At 52.7% G+C, this 19,030-nt stretch overlaps 1 protein-coding gene across 1 annotated transcript; it reads left to right on the top strand.

The window, feature by feature from the left end:
- Positions 1-2,462: 2,462 nt before the first annotated feature.
- MEX3A (mex-3 RNA binding family member A) lies at positions 2,463-11,526 on the top strand. Its single transcript, XM_027699127.1, has 2 exons — positions 2,463-2,503; positions 10,316-11,526. The coding sequence occupies exon 2, from the start codon at positions 10,393-10,395 to the stop codon at positions 11,419-11,421; it is 1,029 nt and encodes a 342-aa protein (XP_027554928.1). The 5' UTR covers positions 2,463-2,503; positions 10,316-10,392; the 3' UTR covers positions 11,422-11,526.
- Positions 11,527-19,030: the final 7,504 nt, after the last annotated feature.

The raw sequence follows: 19,030 nt of genomic DNA, 5'->3' as shown, positions 1-19,030 counted from the left end.
CCCCCCGCAGCCGCTGCCCGCGCGCCGCCACAGTGATGCTTTTGTTCTCCTCGCGGCTCCGTTCGGAGCGAGGTGGAATGGAGGAGGGCTTTACAAAAAAAAAAAAAAAAAATATATATATATCTATCTATCTCCATACCACACCCACTCTTAAGTCACCCCTCGCCCACCCCCACCGCTCCCGGGTGTGCGGTGCGGGGCCCCGCGCTGCCCGTGGGCACTGCGGGAGCCGGGGCACGGTGCTGCCGAGAGAAGTTTTGTGTCGCTACAGAGGAAAAAAAATAATAATAGTGCGGCTAAGTGTTGGGGTTTTTTTTCTTTCTTTCTCTGCACAAGTAACTTGGCGCTCTGGAAGTGCGACGGGCAGAGCCTGCGGCTCCACGAGCAGATGCTCCCCCGTGGGTTGGGATTGCAGACATCCGAGCAGGGGGTTCGTGGTGGGACCCGGCGTGTGATGACCTCCCCCCGTGCTCTCAGAAGGGCTGAGGTGGGCGAGGGGAAGCCACAGGGAGAGGGACATAAATGGCTCCGGGCTGGGCATCATGATGCTGGGGTGTGTGGTGGGAACAATGGGCCCTGCGGAGGCTACGCTCGCTCTGACCCGCAGAGCAAGGGTCCGGTCCCCATGCCGGGATGGAGAGTGGGCAAGAGTCCGTGGGGTGCTGACCTCCCCAAAACTTGGGGCGTCTGCAGCCGAGGGAACAGCTCTTGCTCTGACATCCACCACGTTGGGATGGGGGCCCCTCGCCAGGGAGTTGGGGAGACGGCTGGAGTGGGGTGAAGGTCTGGCCAAGGAGATCCCGCTGGCCCTGATCCTGATCCTCCCCATGATGCCTTTTCACCCCCAGGAGTGGAGCACGGGCCGACACAGCGGGCTCAGCACCGACTCCACACTGGCGGGTGTGAGGCTGTGGAGAATCAGGCCCCCTTTGTTTAATAAAGTTGGGAAAGAGAGAGGATTCAGCAGGCGGAACTGAGGGGAAACGTGCGGGGGCTGTTTTCTTCCAGGATCTCACTACTGCCCCAGACTCCCGAGAAGGGGGTGTGTTCCGATGTGTTCAGAACGCAGCGCGTGCCTGCTGTGGCCACAGTGCTGGAGAGGAACGTGCAGACCTGGATTTTTTCCACCATTTTTAGCATGTGAGAGGGTTTTCCCACATCTGGGAAACCGTGAAATGTCAGTGTGCTGGAGCCCTGGGGATGTGGCCGCGGCTGCGCTCCATCCGCCGGTGGGGCAGACGGTGCAGGCTGTGCCCCATCATGGGAGCAGGTGGGATGGATCCTGTGCTGGGAGAAGCCAGGATTCCTTCAGCACAGACCCCGCAGCCATGGCTCTTCACTCCAGCAGAGATTGTGGCTCACACTTGTTTCTAAAGGCCTGTAGGAATGTCTCCAGCGTCTCCTGCGCCTTGTTTTTGAGTGGAAGGCCAGATTACGAGGGTCTGGAGTTGGATGCGGGGCTCCCAGGGGACTGAATCGTGCAATCTCATGAATGCCTCACCAGGAATCCCAGAAACTGCAGATTGTCACCCTTTGGTAGTACTGCTCATGTGGTGGATGGTTTTCTAGGAAAATAAGTGGTTTGTGGGTACCTGTGAATGGGGTGATGAACATGTTGCAAAAAGTAATAATGAAATAAAAATGATTTCAGGGCTTTACTTGGTGACAGGGTTTTCTCTAACTTACTATTTTCTGATCTGAAGAAACACGCTGTTCCTTTTGATTATTTTAAAATAATATTTACTATATATGAAGATGTTTCTCATGGGCAGGTGTGGATATGAGAGGCCTAGATCTGGCCATGGGGTCCCAGGTGCCCACGCCTGTCCATGGGAATTCCACCTGCCATCAGACCATCCCTCATTTTGCTGAACGAGTGTAAAGGCACTTGAACATAAATAAGACTCAAGCCCCATATATTTTTATTGGACGGTCTGTAAGGGTGGTTTGTGAACAGGTTTAATTGTGGCAGAGGGGGTGGCTCCACCTGGAGTGAGAGATGCTGCAGGAGCTCAACCTGAGCTTGGCAGCTCCTGCTTTCCCCGGGAACTGTGAACGTGCCCTTGCGGAGCCAATCGCCTGCTGGAAACCTCGCTCGGGTTTGCGCTGGGACTGGTTTGTGCGCTGAATTTGAGCAGCAGCACATCTCCAGCAGCGCGGCCGCGAGCCGGCTGGCATGAAGGGCTGGCTGGCATGAGATGGTGGGCCCTGGAAAGGGGGACTTGGTGGGAACTGGACAGACGGGCACCAAGAGCTGCTCCTTCACCTGATGCCCCAGGGTTCGTGGCAGAGAGCTGGGCGGCTGGTGGGATGTGCCAAGGGCTGCTTTGCAAACGGAAGGAGAGGAAACTGGGAAAGGAAGGATGAGGGGATGAAGTCATAAGAATCCTTTTGACTGGTGCCTATGAACACTCTGCCCCTGGCCAGGGTTGCCAGTGACACCCCTTCCCTGGCTGGAGGTGGAGCCATAACCTCCATTGCCTGCCCTCCTGTTGCTGCAAGGGTGAGGGGCAGGAGCATCTCCACCTGGGTCATGGCTCTTGCAGGTCATCCCTCCTTCCCTTGGTGGCTGAGAACTCCAGCTGTGCTGAGTTGGGTGACTGAACCTCCCAGCATGTGCCATGGCAGGGATGGTGCTCCCTGGTTCTGGAGCCACTCGGGGCCTGTGTGGGGTGCTCGGTGACTCTTGCATTTCTCCTGCCAACTCTCGTTGTGGAGGTCTTGCCTGCAACAGCCTGTCCGGGACTGCATGGGTTCTCACAGCTGTGTGGATGAATTTGCCAGGGTGTAAAGACAAAGCACTGGAAGGGTTTACAGGTGGTTTTTGAGAAGATGATGGGATACTAAGGGAGTTGTGGAGGAGAAGTTTCTTGCAACCCAAGGGTGTGGGTTTAGATAGGACAGACGCTAAGGGAGCAGAGAGTGTCTTAAGGACATCGCATCTTGGTCGTGTGTGCTGTGAACTTAGAAAGGGGCAGAAATCCTCAGCCACTGCGATGATCTGGGTTCTTCCCTAGAAGTCACCTGAGATGGGTGTAAATCAGCCGAATCAAGATTCATATTCAACTTTTCTGCCCACTCCCACGGACAAACTGGGCTGCTGGTGGTGGAGTCAGGGAAGAGGCTGTGGGGCACATTTAAGGCCAGATGTTGTGGTTAGGGAGACATGGTGCTGGTTCTTTGTGTCTGGTGTGTGCAGGTGTTGGGAGAACGTGTGGGTTAGGTTTGACTTCCTGCTGCGCCTGCTCCCAGCAAGGACCTTCCCTCTAAGGATTTTTGGTCCCTCTAAGGGTTTTTGGTCCCTCTAAGGATTTTTGGTCTCATCACAGTGGTAGCATCCATTGTCACCTGTACCCAGAGACACCCTTGGATGCAGCATCTCCCAGCCTACTTCAACCAGCTTGTTGTCACCAGGAATGAGATTATGTGAGAGAGGAGCCTAACATAAATTGCTCTTTCTTGGCAAGGTGAAGTCAAATAACAAGAGGCCTCACTAACCCCAGGTGATTGGGCTCTTTGTGTAGCTCCAAACATGCTTCAATGCTTTCAGCATTTAAAAATAGTCCAAGGAAGCCTTTTCCATTGAGGAAGTCTGATGATTGCAGCTCCCCCACCCACCCTGTGGAGGTGGATGGATGTACAGCATTCGAGGAGCAGCGAGTGGGGCAGATCCTCTTGTCTCCTTGCTTCACAGAAATCTTGGAGCTAAAGCCACCTGATCTGGTGGGGCCTGAAGCCAACCTCCATGCGCTGCTCTGGCAGCTCGGGATGAGCCTTAAAAGGGAGAGGGAAATTGCAGTCGGTGCTGGGTTGTTATAAAGTGTTAATGAGAATCGGTCTGAATTTACACCAGGGAAAAGTGCGGAACGGGATCGACTTTGTGCGGTTTGAACTGGAGGTGGGAGGAGAAAATGGGTCTGGGAGAGAGACAAAGGGAATTTTCTAGGGAGACACACACACACACGGTCCTCCGCGCATCGGATCGGGCGGCTGGATGCCGCGCTGACCGAGTGAACCGCGCCGCAGCGCAGCCGCCCGGAATCTAGGGCAGTGGGAAAAGCGTGCTGGCGTTGGGTGGGGGCCCCCGCCTTTGTCTGGCAGCCCCCTCCCCTCATCCCCCCCCCCCCCGCCGTCGCTTGCCTTGCCCTGCTTCCCCCGCGCTCTGGCCGGCTCCGGCTCCGGCTCCGACCCCGAGCGTGTGCCACGGGGCCGTGGCAGGATTGCGGGGGGCCACGGGCACACCCACTCCGTGCGGTGCATCGCATCGCTGTTGGGGCCGAGGGCTTCCAGTTCCCAACTTTCCGCTGCCGCACAACAAGGCGGTGATTGTCTGTGGCATCAGGGCTGTTGCTTTGGGGTGTTTTGGGGGGGGAGATGTTTTTCCTTTTTTTTTTTTTCATAAACAACTTTCATCGCGACGTGAAAAAGCGTAAAATCTTCACGCTGGAACGAGGCGGTCGCTGGTTTTCCTGGCATGGTGTATTGGGTGGTGTTTTTTTTCCCTTCTTGTAAACATAACTTGCATCATCAGGACAATAAACCCTCAATGCGAAGGGATTTAGTTGGTTGGTTGTGGTCCTTTTTGTGTGCGTTTGTGTTTTTTGACACCACTTTCATCGGGTTTTCAATGCAGCAAAACCTTACCCCACAGGCCGTCAGGAGGGTTTATTTGTGAGGTTCTTTGTGTGCTTGTCTTTTAACATGGCTTTCATCTTAACGGGGAAAAGAACGCCCCACCTTACCTGAGGTAGCTGAAGGTTGTTTATTTTATGGTCCTTTTTAATTTTCTGACTACAACAAAAAAAAAAGACCCAAGTTCTAATTTGCCCTTAGACTCTCTTACACCCCACTGGCACTGTCAGAATAACCTGAGTGGGGTATTTACAGGTGTAATTTGTACCCATGCAGTGTAACAGTGCCTTGGGATAAATGAGAAGAGGGCTAACAACCTTTTGTCTGTAGGGATTATTTTCTATCTGATGAAAACAAGAAATAACAGGGCCTGGAGTGATTGGGGGGGTGTTTCAAAATAAAACCACAAAAAAATCAATGAAACAGAAAGACCCACCTCGGGGCTGGCTCCGGAGCTGTTTGCTGTAGCTGGTACAGCGCCTCTGATGCTTTCAGGTGGAGCTCATGCTCCTGGGAGTCAACTGGCCTGTGCTGGAGGCACCAGTTGGTGCCGGGTGAGAGCCTCTAGACTGCATCAGTAGCAGAATGTACTTGTTCAGGATCTGGCCTTCTGGCAGGACTGAGGAGAAGGTTGTCAGCAGGTTTAGCTCTGAATTTACACCAAAGTGAAATATCCAATGGATCTACACCGTGGGCACGGCTGCACATGCCATTGCACTGTCCTGCTGGTGTTGTCACCACGTGTGGTGTGGTGGGCACGTCCATCCCGTGAGCTGCTCTGGTGTTTTCCTGCTACTGGGAGCATCGGTGTGAACCCCAGTGAGGTCCCATGGAAACACGTTGGTTTTGGGCTGCTCAGAGTGGGAACATTTGGGATGGGCTCGTGCCAAGGAAACAGATCTGGTGCATCCGGCACCCTCTGCCCTTGAGAGCAACTGCCTCAGCTGGAGAGGTGCAGCAAACTCCTGAAGCCTTCTCCGGTAGTTTTGATGGATTTGTTGCCCTGATGCAGGGCTAAGCAGAGAGGAGGAGGTGGCTGTGCATCCAAATCTCCCCCTGATCCCCGCCCCCCATCTTGGCAATGTCTAGACTCAATTTATTTATATGTTTAGAGCCAGAGCTGGCTGTTCTGCGGATTAATTCCAGTTAGCTGACTGGTCTGGGCACCAGAGGCTCGCCAGTCCTCCAGGGTTTGGTCCTGTGTGGGAATGTTTGTGGTGTGCTCAGGTAATTTGCAAAAACATTTACTTTGAGTCAATTGGCAATCAGTGAAATTAAAGAGAAAAAGGGGTGTGGAGAGGAACTGAGCTTACAACCTCCTTTGTAAAATGCTTTGGAATCCGCATTATTGGCAAAAACCAGGATAGTAGAAGGTAGGTCGTGGAAACTCAATGAGAAAGGGCTTAATTCCCTGTTTAATATAAAAATCTAAGTGGCAGGAGTGTGCCAGGGATCGACGCGCTGGTGTGTGCGCACTGCTGTGATGAGGAGAGCATGCACAAAGTTACGTATCAGTACAGCTTCAACGGGTCCTTTACTCCCTTAGTTTCACATTTTGACATCACCTGCTTAACAATTCCCTCCCCTCAACCTCCCTCTCCTTTGAATTACCCACCAAGTAAAGTGCTTTGTTGTGTGGTGTTTTCAAATTTCAGTTACACACAAAGAAAGTGTTAAAAAACCCACCCCCATACAGGACAAATTTCATTTGGAATGAGCACATGGGGCTGTGCTGCTCATCCAGCTGGGGTGTCACGGGCCACATCCTGATCTGGCTCCGTCAGAAACAAGGCGATCTCAAAGGAGCCTGTTTAGTGTGCAGAGCAGGGTCAGAGGGTTGGGGCTGAGGTGGGCCAGGAGCCTTGGCACAAAGGGGTTAAATCAGGTTTAAGCACAGCCTGGTTTTAGCTGATGTAAACCAGCACAGCACTCCTGGAAGTTGTGGAGTTCTTTGGATTTGGGCTGCTGATGGCTTGGCCATTGTCTGCACCAGTTTGGAGCTGCTGGAGGTCAAGGCCGCTGAACCCACTGGGCTGCTGGGCTTGCCAGAGTTGGTCTAATTTCCTGCGGGGTAATTTTCTCCCATTTTTAAGCACAGGATCCCCATCTGTCTGTCTGCACAAAGCTGGCTTTCCTGTCTGCAGGCCTGCATGGAGACCCTCCCTCCTCCCCCCCTTCTCACACAGCCGACTGCACCACGCGTCCTTTTGTCCGTTCCAGATCCTCCCTCCCCTCCCTCTTGCCGTGCTCTCTCCTTGCCCATCTTCCTTCTGCTGTTTTGGGGTGTCTCTGCTTTGCTTCCACACCTCTCATTCTCCTCCTCCCTTGGAGGGATCAGGGTGTGCCTCTCCCTCAATTTTTGTCACCTTTCCTCCATCCCTAACTCCCTCCCACCCCTCCAGCTCATGTACCACACTTACATTTGCCCTTATTCATGTGTATTCCTTGCCACCGTTCCCTTCCATCTGTCCCCAGCATGGAGCCCCTGTCCTTTGTCACCGCTCTGCCTGCCTGACCCTCCGTGTCGCCTCTGTGATTGTTTCCCGTCGTGCCGGGCTCAGATCCCTCTCCCCCACACGCCGTCATTGTCCCGCAGCTCAGAACAACGCGGAGCCCAAGCCCAGCCCTGCCACATGCCTGCCTGAGGTCCTGCTGCTCAGGAGAGTGAGCCTTGCTCTCCAGAGGCAGGGCTTGGGTCACCGCGGAATTCGGCAGAGCTGCTTCACCCTGGGGTGATGCATGGGAGGCGTTTGCAGCTCGGTGCTTGCCGTGAACACCCCCCCTGTCTTTCCATGTGACGCTTCGGTGATATCCCTGGGGAAATGGTGGCATCTCGGTTAATCTTCCTAAGATGGAATCTCCATCTTTGGAGCGAGCGGCACAGCAGTGGGGCAGGGAAATGTCTGCCAGAGGTGGGTCAGGGAGAGCCCACCCTGCCCAGGGCCTGCTAGAGGGCATAGGTGACCCCTCAGAGTTTTATCCCACCCTCCTTGGGATGAACCTTTGTTCTAGATTTTGTCTGCATGGGTTTATCCTACAGTCGAGTCATGCCTGGCTCCATGAGGTCCTGTCCTTTGGGTTTCCTGGGTACTAATAACACACCGTGGGGTGACCATCAGTCCACATGGGCCATTTGGAAACTTTACGCAACAAAGCATCACAAACCTACCTCAGGGTGCAAACTCTGGGGAGTAACCTGTGAGCTACGCTTGACTTGGCAAGGGGTGGATTTGGTTTGGATTTGAGGGTTTGCCCAGCTCCTTCTCTGTGTCAGATCTGGCATTTCCATTCCCCAGGAACGTGGAATTCATGGCTCGGAGATGGGTTTAGCGCAGCAGCACTGCGATGTGGAGTGTTAGAGGAAGTTTTGCGGGATCCCAAGGCAGGAGGCAGCTGTTCTCCCCACTCCACAAATGAGGGAGTGAGGCTCTGGGAGCTGAAGTAGCTCTGAGGAGTTAAAAGTCATGCTGTGAGTCGATAGCGGAGTCCGGATTTGCCGGCACGTGTCCCGCGGCGCTGCCAAGACCCTGGGATGGGCGATGGGGTTCACAGCTGCACCGGGAGGGCTCCGTGCGTGCCGATGTCTGCGGTTTGCCGGGGCTGTGCCCGGTGCCCACGCGGTGCTGGTGTGGGCACAGCCGGCCGGGCTGAGCGCGCTCCGTGCCGGGGCACCGCTGGTTGCAGCGTCTGCAGCGCCCGCGAGCGCGGGGAGCTCCTGTCAGCTGTAGTGGCACGAGGCTGTTTCCATCGCCACAGGTGCCGAGTTCGATCCTTGCCAACCACACGGAGCGGTGGGATGGCTGCGTTCCGGTGAACACCTCGGTGTCACCAGCCCGTGTCTCACGAGGCGAGCTGTGGATAAGTGGCAGCACTGAGTGGCAGCCCTGAACTCCCAGCTGGGGAGGTGCTGTTATTTACTAGGATCTGTATAAATAATGATGTTCCAGCCCGCGAGCTGAGAAATCTGCATCTCGTGGTTGCAGAGGCATTGTTTGCAGGTCGTTGTGTGTTAAAGTGTGATGTCAGTGGAGCGCAGCTGGGGAAAACCTGCTGGTGTCAGATGGTCAGAGAGGGCAAGAGATGGGCTCTTCAGGGGAGAGAAGGTGTTGTGGGAGTAGCTGAGGGATCTCACAGAGGTCCCAATGCTGCATCCTCATCCTCTGGTTCCGTGAGCCTGAGTCAGACACCCAAATCCTTGGGAAACCAGGGAAAAGTGCTCACCTTGCTCCATCTCTGCTGGTGAAGATGCAGTGCCCTGGAGAATCACAGATTTTAATTTTTCTTGGAGATCTGAGCTTAGAGCAAACCTCCTGCAGAGGAACCCCTAGTTTGCACAGGAATTTGGAGCCAGGCTTTGGAAATGCCTTGGGGCACTCAGTGAGGTTTTGGAGAGAGGGGTTTGAGGGGCAGGACAGCAGCAAGGAAAGATCCGGGAGTAGTTTAGAGAACTGTGCCACATCTGTAAAAATATTTCGTTGCTTGAGGCATCCTGGTGTCATCTCGGAACCTGGAGTCACACAGCTGGCTTGAGACCCTCCAAAATACCATTTGGAAGCCAAAACACACTGGAAAGTCTTTTGCCCTTTCTGGGAATGCAGGAGACTGTTTTCTGAACTGTGAGGAGCTGGGGAATGGGCTTGGTGAGCTCTTGGAGCTGGGAGAAGGGGCTCAGTGGGCCCTGGCAGCAAGGGAATGGACTCGGTGGGCTCTGGGAGATGGGGAATGGGCTTGCTGGTGTCCAGGAGGTGGATACTGGTACACGAAAGCACAGGCTTGGCCAGTGATCTCAGGAGAGGGCCTGAGTGCCTGGAGCAGGGGTCTGTGCACAGCCTGCTGTGGGGCTCATAGGAGGGCAGCCCTGCCCCATTTCTTGCTGTTTTGACCCCAAAGCAAATCCTGGTGTCCTGCTACCCCCAGCCATCTAGTACTGCCAGTGTTTGGGGTCCCGCCATATTTGGGGTGGGGTGGCCAAATTGCTGCATCTCTTGCAACTCCCCTCCAAACTTGGCCCCCTGAAATTCACCGGATTCACCCCAAAACCTCCTCAGTAGTACAGACGTCCCCATGGAGGGCTCTGCTCTCTGGAGTCATGGCTGGTGACTCCCCTCATGAGCTGGCACAGGGTGGCCCAGGGGCACCACATCTACCACCCAGGCTGTGGGATTGGTGTCCCCCGCTCTCTCCCGTCACCTCTGGCTGCCCCACACTTCAGCCCTGTCCCCAGAGCCCCGGGTGGCCATCTTCTCTGAGGGGCCATCCGAGGGCTCTGGGGACAGGCCTCTTCATGGAGACTGCTGGCCCCTGCGGGTGGCTTGGATCCCCCTGTGACTCACTGGTGTTGGGGTGTGTGGAAGGGAGATCTCAGGGGATGATCTCTGAGGGGAGGCAGTTGGGGTGGGATCGTGTGATGTGGGGCAGCCCACAAAATGGTGACCCCCATTCTGGGGGATGAGGGAGTGTGGCGCTCCTGAGGGAGGGACTCTGGGCATGGTGAGGGTGGACCTCCCTCTGGCATTTCCCTATCAGGGTTAAGGGGAAAGGGTCTTTCCCTCGTTCCAGGTCCTGGGCAGCGGCTGCCGTGTGGCAGAGGAGATCGTGGCCGCTCAGCCCAGTGTCCTGCAGAGCGGGGAAGGCGGTGGGATGGCCTTGCTAACCGCCCTGCCTTCTTCTCTCTCCTCCCAAGGCTGCAAGATCAAAGCCCTGCGAGCGAAGACCAACACCTACATCAAGACCCCGGTGCGGGGCGAGGAGCCGGTCTTCATGGTGACGGGGCGGCGGGAGGACGTGGCCATGGCCCGGCGGGAGATCATCTCAGCGGCCGAGCACTTCTCCATGATCAGGGCCTCCCGCAACAAGGCGGGCACCACCTTCGGCAGCGCGCCCACCCTGCCGGGGCAGGTCACCATCCGGGTGCGCGTGCCCTACCGCGTGGTGGGGCTGGTGGTGGGCCCCAAGGGAGCCACCATCAAGCGGATCCAGCAGCAGACCAACACCTACATCATCACGCCCAGCCGGGACCGGGATCCCGTTTTCGAGATCACCGGCGCGCCGGGCAACGTGGAGCGCGCCCGGGAGGAGATCGAGACCCACATTGCGGTGAGGACGGGCAAGATCCTGGAGTACAACAACGAGAACGACTTCCTCTCTAGCAGCCCTGACTCCGGCATGGAGAACCGCTACTCGGAGGCCTGGCGGGTCCACACGCCGGCGCCGGGCTGCAAGCCCCTCTCCACCTTCCGGCAGAACAGCCTGGGCTGCATCGGCGACTGCTCCGTTGACCCCGTCTACGAGACCCCCCGGCTGAACGACCAAAACGACTTCAATTACGGTTACCTCTTCCCCAACTACGGCGTGAACAAGCAGGATCTGTACTACGGGGTGCCGGAGTCGGGGGCCCCGATGTGGGCTGGCCAGGAGAACACCAACCCTGTCTCGGTGCTCTTCTCGAAGCAGCAGCGCTCCAGCAGCACTGGCACCATCCACCCCAACTCCCACCGCTCCCCGTCCTCCTCCATCCCAGAGCCCAGCCTCTCTGGGCTGCCCCGGAGGTCGCAGGGGGAGCCGCTCCAGGGGTTTTCCAAGCTGGGAACGCCGGCCGCTGCCCGGACATCCGTTGCCAGCAGCCGCGAGTGCATGGTGTGCTTCGAGAGCGAGGTCACGGCCGCGCTGGTGCCGTGCGGCCACAACCTCTTCTGTATGGAGTGTGCCGTGAGGATCTGCGAGAGGACTGATCCGGAGTGCCCGGTTTGCCACGCAGCAGCCACTCAGGCCATTAGAATATTTTCCTAAAGAGACAGAGCAGGGCACTGGGGGGTGGGGGGTAGGAAGGGAGCGTGGGGGGGGTCCACGAAAGAAAAATGCTGATGATAATAATAATAATAATAATGATAATAATAATAATAATGACATCTGAAGAACAAACGAATGAAAGAATAAATTAATTTAAAGAAGAAGAAGAAGAAAAAGAAAGAAATTATTTTACAAGCAATGTATGTTATTTTTTAAAAAAGAATAAGTGAATAATAAAATTAAAATGAATAGCAAAGCCAGAAATTTTGAAGGGCGAACAATGCTCCAGCCTGCAATGTCTTTTGTAAACCAAGTACTCTGAACGCACACTCGGATCTTGCAAGCAAAGCGGTTTAGTTCAGTTTTTTTTGGTGGTGAGATTGGGACTTCTCAGCGATGACCAAGCCAGGCCACCTGGATCGGCTGGGAAGGGAGCAGGGATGTGGGGAGGGCCCTGCCAGCCTTTCTCCAGCCATGTTCAACCTTTGTCTTGGCCTGAAGCCCCCACTCTCCTCCCCCCCAGGGATGTCAGCCCAACTGGGAACTCGGAAAGAAACAAACAGAAAGAAAGGAAAACGGATGACGGGGAGTTAGAAGAACAAGAAAGAAACCATCAACCTCTGGGAACCTGTTAGAATGAGGGCACAACTGTATTACCTCAAAGATTTAAACAAAAAAAATCCACAGCTAAAGAACTTTTATTGTTTTCCTTTTTTTTCTAAAAAAAACCAAACAAAAAACCACAAAAAAAAGAAAATCAAAAAAAGAAGGTGAAGAAATAAAAATGACGCCGGTGAAACTGAAGAAGGTTTGGAAGAACCTATTGGGATCACACCAGGCGACGAGCATTTATTTTGTTATTCTGAGCCACCGTGGAGTCTGGAACTTTGTTCTTTTTTCCTTATCCGAGCAGGGATTTGTTCATCAGCCGAATCAGGAGTCACTAACAGGGTATTTCCAAAGCAGTCCCGAGTTCCCAGCCATGGGGGGAGTGCATCGACTTCCATGTTTCCGTAGGTCACTCTTCATCCTTTTCTCCAAGTGATGCCAGCTGCAGCTACACACACCATGCACACACACACACACACACCACGTTGTGCTTTTCTTTTCTTAAAAAAATATACCTATTGCACCAAAACCTAAGAGAGACGATCATGCAATACAGGCAATGAGCCCATATGAAACCAACATGCATCCCAACAGAGAGCAAAAAACCCCGAGTTTATAGAGATAATTTTGTTGTTGTTGTTTTTAAACTGGACCAAAACTTTTGTTACCCAAAACCAAGTGGGGGGAAAAAAAAACAAAAAAAGAAGAAAAAGTATTTCTTTATGGACCAAAACCTCTTCAGCTGTCCTTTTCCTGGATCTTCCTGAGGTTGGCCACTTTTATATATTATATTTTTTTCAGAACGAAACAAAACAGAAAAAAAATTGCCTTGTTGAACATCCTTTAATCATTTCAAGACTCCTGATTTTGTTAAGTGAGATACTTTAAACCATTGGAAGTGGGAGAGGATGGGCTTCAGATCTGGCTCCTGTGCCAACGCAGACAAGGTGTAGGCCAGCACCTTCACTCCATCAGGTTTGTTCAGCCAGTCTGTGGATGCCAAAATGCTGTGATGGTAAAAGATGTGTTGGATTGACCTATCGAGTACCAGTACACCCAGCTATAAATATATGTGTATATATATATATAGGCACTTAACTAATCAAGCACCTATATATATATATATGTGTATATAAACCCATATATATATAATTTTTCTCCCACCACCACTGCTTCCCCATTTCCTACCCCTCGACTTCTGCTCACAGATCCTGGACCCTGATTTAGAACTGAACCAACAAGTTTCACAACTTGGCAGAGACAGTTCTAACAGCAAAAAAAAAAAAGAAAAGAAAAAAATCACAAAAAAAAAATCATGAGATTTTTTTTTTTTTTAAATCCCTTCAGTTACAGGAGACTTTATTTTCATCGTAATAATGTTCCTGGGAACATCCCTTCTTCTGCTCAGTTTGCTGCCGCTTGCTCCCGGTTGCTGCCTGAGCCCCGGTAGGGTGGGCTGGGGCTGAGCTCGCCGCCCCGGGGCAGGCGGTGCCGGTGCTCTGCACCGATAAAGATCCACTTTCGATCTTCAGATACCAGTTGGAGGGTGTGAAATGATGATGGGATGATGGGATGCCTCCACCATTTTGCGTCAATGGTGAAATATTCCGTAGAGGCAAGAGGTGGATGGAGATGTGGACAATGTTCCCAGGCTATGGTGGATGCTGATGTTTTGGAAAAAGTAAAGACAAAAGTAATAATACCGCGCTAACGGGACGCTGTCGGGCAGAATTGGTACTCCTCCCCAGAGCTTTAAGAAATCCCCAGCCGCGCGTTTCTCCCGGCCCTGTGGTGTGCGCAGCCGTTTGCACCAGGACTGGGTCGGGGTGCGAGCGCTTCCCGGGCGAAGGCGCCGTGTTTTGGACCCGCCAGTGTGGGGGCTGTGGGGCGACGGAGGGCTGGGGTGCTCCAGACGAACTCCCAGAGCCCCCGTGGCCTGGCACCGTCCTGGGGCACAGCCGTGGCAGCCGTCCATCCCCATGGCAGCGCGGCCTTGGCAAAGGCTTCGGAGCCCCGGCCAGCACTGGCCATGTCCTTCCTAAAACTGGCCCAGTTCTTGTTCAAAATCTAGCTTCGGTTTGGTCCCGGTAAGAGAAGGGAAGGGAGAGGGCGACATTCCTGTTCTCTGGTAACCTCTCCCCTCCCCAGTGCCACCTCCTCCATTGTGTCCCACCCCCCCACCCCAGGGTTGTATTTTATCCGTTCGTTGCGCAAAATTCTCCCGCTGATGTCGAGAGAGTGGTTGGGGCATGAGCCTGGGGGGCGGGGGGCACGGGGGGGGACCAACCAGCCTTCGGAGGGGCGTTCGGAAATGTTCGTGTTGGTGCTGGAGGGGGCTGAGCTGGAAGCGGCGGCGGCCGCTGTGTTAGTGAGTGAGTAGTCGTTCTTGGCTGAGTGGAGTCTGTTCGTGGTAATGTGAGCAAGTTCTTGATCAATGTCTTTATTTGATGCCAGGTTGTGAAGAGGTGGGTGGGAATGGGGAGGGGGGAAGGAGACCCCTGTGTCGGGGACCTGGGGTGGGGGGGAACCTGTTCTAGCACTGACCCTTGGGAGTGGGGAGGGGGGAAGGTATGGGGGGCTGTCCTCTGCTCCTTGTACCTCCTCCCTCACCTTAACAAGCGAAAACGATGTAAAAGCCTCCTGCATGCTGAAAAATGTTAGAGAAAAAAAACAAAAAACCTTTCTTTTTAAAATAAAAAAGGAAGGGAAAAAAAAAGGAATCATGACCCAAACAAATGTCCAATGCTTGCTGATAGGAACCGGAGCGGGGCTGTCCAGGGGGCTGCCCCTCTCTGCAGACAAGGTTCCTACTCAAGTCTCCAAGTTGGCCTTTAATAAAATCTTCAGTTCCAATAACCTTTATATATATATATATATACACACATATATATATACATATACATATATATTAAAAGAAAGCTTGATGTAGCAGTTCTAGTTTAAAATTAATAGAAGTATTTCGGCCCCTGTTTTATTTTGATTTCTCCCTGTCCCCTGCTTCCCCCTGTACCCCCCCACCGACTCCATATTTTGATGTAGCAACTTTGGAAGAAAGAAAAAGCAGGCGCTGTAAACGCACCGAGAGCTACCTCTGCCCCGAGCGGGGGCTACGGGGGGCTCGGGGGGCTCAGCCCACTCCCTGGCCCCACGGGGCCACCCAGAGAGGGGCAGCCCGGGCCCTGCCTGTTGGCATCCATGGGGAGCCCGGTTGCGGGGCTTAAACAACAAATTTGCGTAATTTTTTTTTTCTCTCTTTTTAAATATATGTATATATATAAAAATCTTAAAAAAAAAAAAATAAAAACAAAAAACAAGAAAAATGCCCATGACCTTAACTATTTGCTCTGACTTGTATCTTCCTTGATAGGTGACTAAAAATGGCTTGTTGGTCTAATTCACCAGCAATAACGATAACTAAAGACAGCCCCCTCCTCCTGCACCCGTCCCATCTCTGTGGCGCCCACCAAGCAGGGTCCCTGCGCTTCTCCCCTTCCCTCCCACCACTAGGATGCCTTTGGTGACCCCCCTCAACATCCCTCCCAGGCCTCTGGGGTAACCCCCTCGGGGTGCTGAGGTGATACAGAACACCCCACTTGCGCCTGGGGTGGAGGGAGGCAGATGGGGCTGGGACCCAACACCCCAGGCTGCCCAGCTCTCCCTCCCTCTGGTTTAGGAGCAGCAAGACCCTTGTGGGAAGCCTGGTCCTTGAGACCTCCATCCTGCAAAATCCCTCCGGGGCTTTACGTCCCACCAAAGCAAGGCCAGCTCCTGGGAGCGGTGAAGTGAAGCACAGGCGCTCTCACGGGCAGGATGGTTTCCCCTCAGCCAGGCTGGGGAGGGGGGTGTTCCCCGGGGTTTCCATGAACCTGTGGGGCTGGTGGAGCCAGGGAGGGGCCCCGGGTGACCCCCGCTGTGCCCTGCCGTGCCGGGTGAATGCCGGTGGTGGTGTTTTGCAAGGCAGCATCACGGCCTCCAAGGGCACAGGTGGTGGGACCGAGGGCAGGTCCTGGAAACCCAGAGGGCTGGGAGCAGAGCTGCGTTGGAAGGTGCTGAGCTGCTGGCACGAGGTGTCCAGGTCCAGGCAGGATCAGCCCCGCAGGGGGGATGGAGTGACTCTGATGGGACTGGCACAGTTCCCCGGTTCAGCACCGCTGGGATTTACACACGTGCTTTGCCAAACTGCCGATGGCTTCGGCACTTGCTGAAACCGAGGAGCGGGGGCCGGGGCTGTGCTGGATTTGGGGCTCGTCCTACGACCTTTCCTTGTGGACATGAGTTCCTGGGCAGAGCCGAGCTGGTGCCGGGGCTGTGGGAGCAGGGGTTCCCCAGTCCCGGCGTGGCAGGGAGGTGTGACCCAAGGCCGTGGGGTGCTCGGAGCGTCAGGGTGGTGCCATGTCCCCCAAAATTGCGTCCTTGGCCGGTGTTCGTGAGCTGCCGCAGGGGGAACGGGGACTCCTGGAGAAGGGACGATGTGGGGGAGTGGGTGACAAAACATGACAAAGGGAAACGGAGGGATAAAGTAATATCATGCTGTGATGTCATCCTCATCAACATAAATTATATAGAGAATAGTGTGTATTATAATACATAACAAAAGGAAAAAAAAAACCAAAATTGGATTTATATTTAATGAGGAGATACTATAAAAATATCTTGTCCTAGCTCCCATTTGCAAAAGTATTTTTCAGCTGGAGGGATATCTATTATTTTTTTCTCTTTTCTTTCTTTCTTAAAAAAATAATAATCTCCATACATACAAAGGCTCAGACTGTTAATATTGTGAACCTCTGAAATCAAAATGCTCCAACCTGTTTTGTTTGGTGTTTGAAGGGTTTATTTTGATGCATTTCCTGGTGTTTTTTAAAGAGAGAGAGAGGAGGGAAAAAAAGACTAAGATTTTAAAATTAGAACATTTCTTTATAATTTAATATTCTATTTTAATAAATGCATTTATTACATGTAAATGTAGCAAGGAACTGGGCTAATAAAAATACTTTTTATTAGGTAATTTATTATAAGAAAAAAGGATATTTTATTTTATGATAAAGTGATCCTTAAAAGTTTAGAAGGTTTAGAATATATGTAGGTTAAAAAATACATTTGTATCCAGAGTATTGCTTAAAAAGTGTTTTTAATATATGTTTCCTTTTTCGTGTGTGCGTGTGTGTATGTAAAGGTGATAGTTATGGTGCAGATAGCCCTTTCCAGAAATAAGAAATTAACACAGTTGGATGTATTTAAACAAAAAAAAAAGAGAAAAAAAAAGTAATTAAAAACCAGAGAAGTAGAAGAGAAAAACCACTATGAACCCAAGCCTGTGCCCCCATCCTGTGGCTGCTCCGTCTGGGAATCCCTTTGGAATGGGTTAAGGTCTGGCTCTGGGGTGGCTCTGGGGGGTGTCTGGGCAGCATTGCTCCGTGCTGGCCCGGGTGAGCCCAGGCCCTGCAGTGACCAAGCACTTCCAGGGCACCCGTGGGTGTCCCGGGGTTCGACCTGACCCGACCCACCCCCTGGGCAGGCGCTGGGGGACGGAGTTTGCTCCCTCTGTGGTTCCCTGGGACAGGGGCTTGGAGAATGCTGAGCCCTCAGAAGGCAAAGCTGGTGTTACCCACCTCTCCACCCTCCTCCTCCTGGTTCCCAGCATTACCACCCCAATCCCATCCCAGAGGGCCGGGTGAGCTTTGCCCTGGATCTGGTTCCAGAGAGCCCAGTGTAGTGAGAGGGTTTAAGGTCCTTTCCACAGCCTTGCCGGGAGGGACTGATGGCCAGTTCCAGCACGGCCCCCTGGCCAGAGGGCATTCACAGGGGGCTCTGCAGATCAGGGGGGTGGATGCTTTCTGTTGCCTCCCTTTAGACTTTGGCTCCATTTCTTCCTGCCCTGGGCAGGATGCAGGGACAGGAGGATTTGGTCCCAGCATTCAGACCAGGTGTGATCTTGAGAACATCTGTGGTCTTCCCTTTGGAGCTTGAGCTAGATCGGAGCTGTGGGCTTGTCCTGGTGCTCTGAGCAGCCAGGGGCTGAGCTTACACAGAGCTCCTGGCCAGTTCCATCCCATCCTAGGTGGGGACATGTCACCCCATGTGTTCCCTCAAGCCAGTGTGGGCACAGCTCCTGCAAGACACGGATCGTAGGGGCAGCCAGAGCGAGGGGAGTGCCCCTGGCTGGGCTCTGGGATTGCTTTAATCCAGGATAGCACTTCAGCACGTGCTTGGCTCCAGCACATCCCGGAGCATTTCACGGGATCTTGGCCCAGGAGCTCCTTTACAGATGCACTGAGCAGCCATGACGTCCCCATGGGCTGGGTCACTCAACCCCCCAAATCCAGCCCGTGTCCCTCTCCCTGTCCCAAAGTAGCAGGAAGACGGGGCGATGCTTCTGCTCTGTTGCCTTTCAAAGAAGCATTTTAAAATAAGATTTTTTTTTCTGTTTGTTTGTTTGTTTTTAACCAAAAAGGAGAAGAAGAAAAAAAAGTTTGTGTTGATGGGTATTAAAAAAAGTTAATAATAATAAACGCTCAAATTTATTTCATATAATCCTAGAGTAAAGATTAAAAAAAAAATTAACTAGTTCAAATAGTAGATGCTATCCATATTGTTTAATCTATAGTAGAAGATCCAAGTGATCCCAGACAGAGCAGAATGTAAAATAAACTTATGAACACGATCATTGTTAACTTCCCCAGGAATTCCATCTTTTTTTGGTCCTATTTTTCTGAAGCAAACAAATAAACGACCAAAAGCCTAACAAAATAACAGCCACCGACTGGTACCTTCTGTCAATCAAAGTCCTGAAGTTATTTTTATAGAGGGGAAAAAAAAGAAAAAAAAAGGGATCTAATAATATGTATTTTTTTAAAAAGATACGTTTGGGGTTTTATGTTGCTTTTTTAATAAAAATAGACAGATTTGGCTAGTCACAGAACAAAATAAGGAAGTTTTAGGCCATTAATTTTTGCCTTATTCTGACTTCCAGCCTTGGGCTTGAAGTGGGAAATTGCAG

This window comes from Neopelma chrysocephalum, unplaced genomic scaffold, assembly GCF_003984885.1.
Source record: "Neopelma chrysocephalum unplaced genomic scaffold, ASM398488v2 Primary Assembly neopelma1_137, whole genome shotgun sequence".
In the NCBI taxonomy this organism is placed as follows: domain Eukaryota; kingdom Metazoa; phylum Chordata; class Aves; order Passeriformes; family Pipridae; genus Neopelma; species Neopelma chrysocephalum.
Note: the sequence above shows the minus strand (reverse complement) of the source record. Positions and strands in the feature narration are given on the sequence as shown.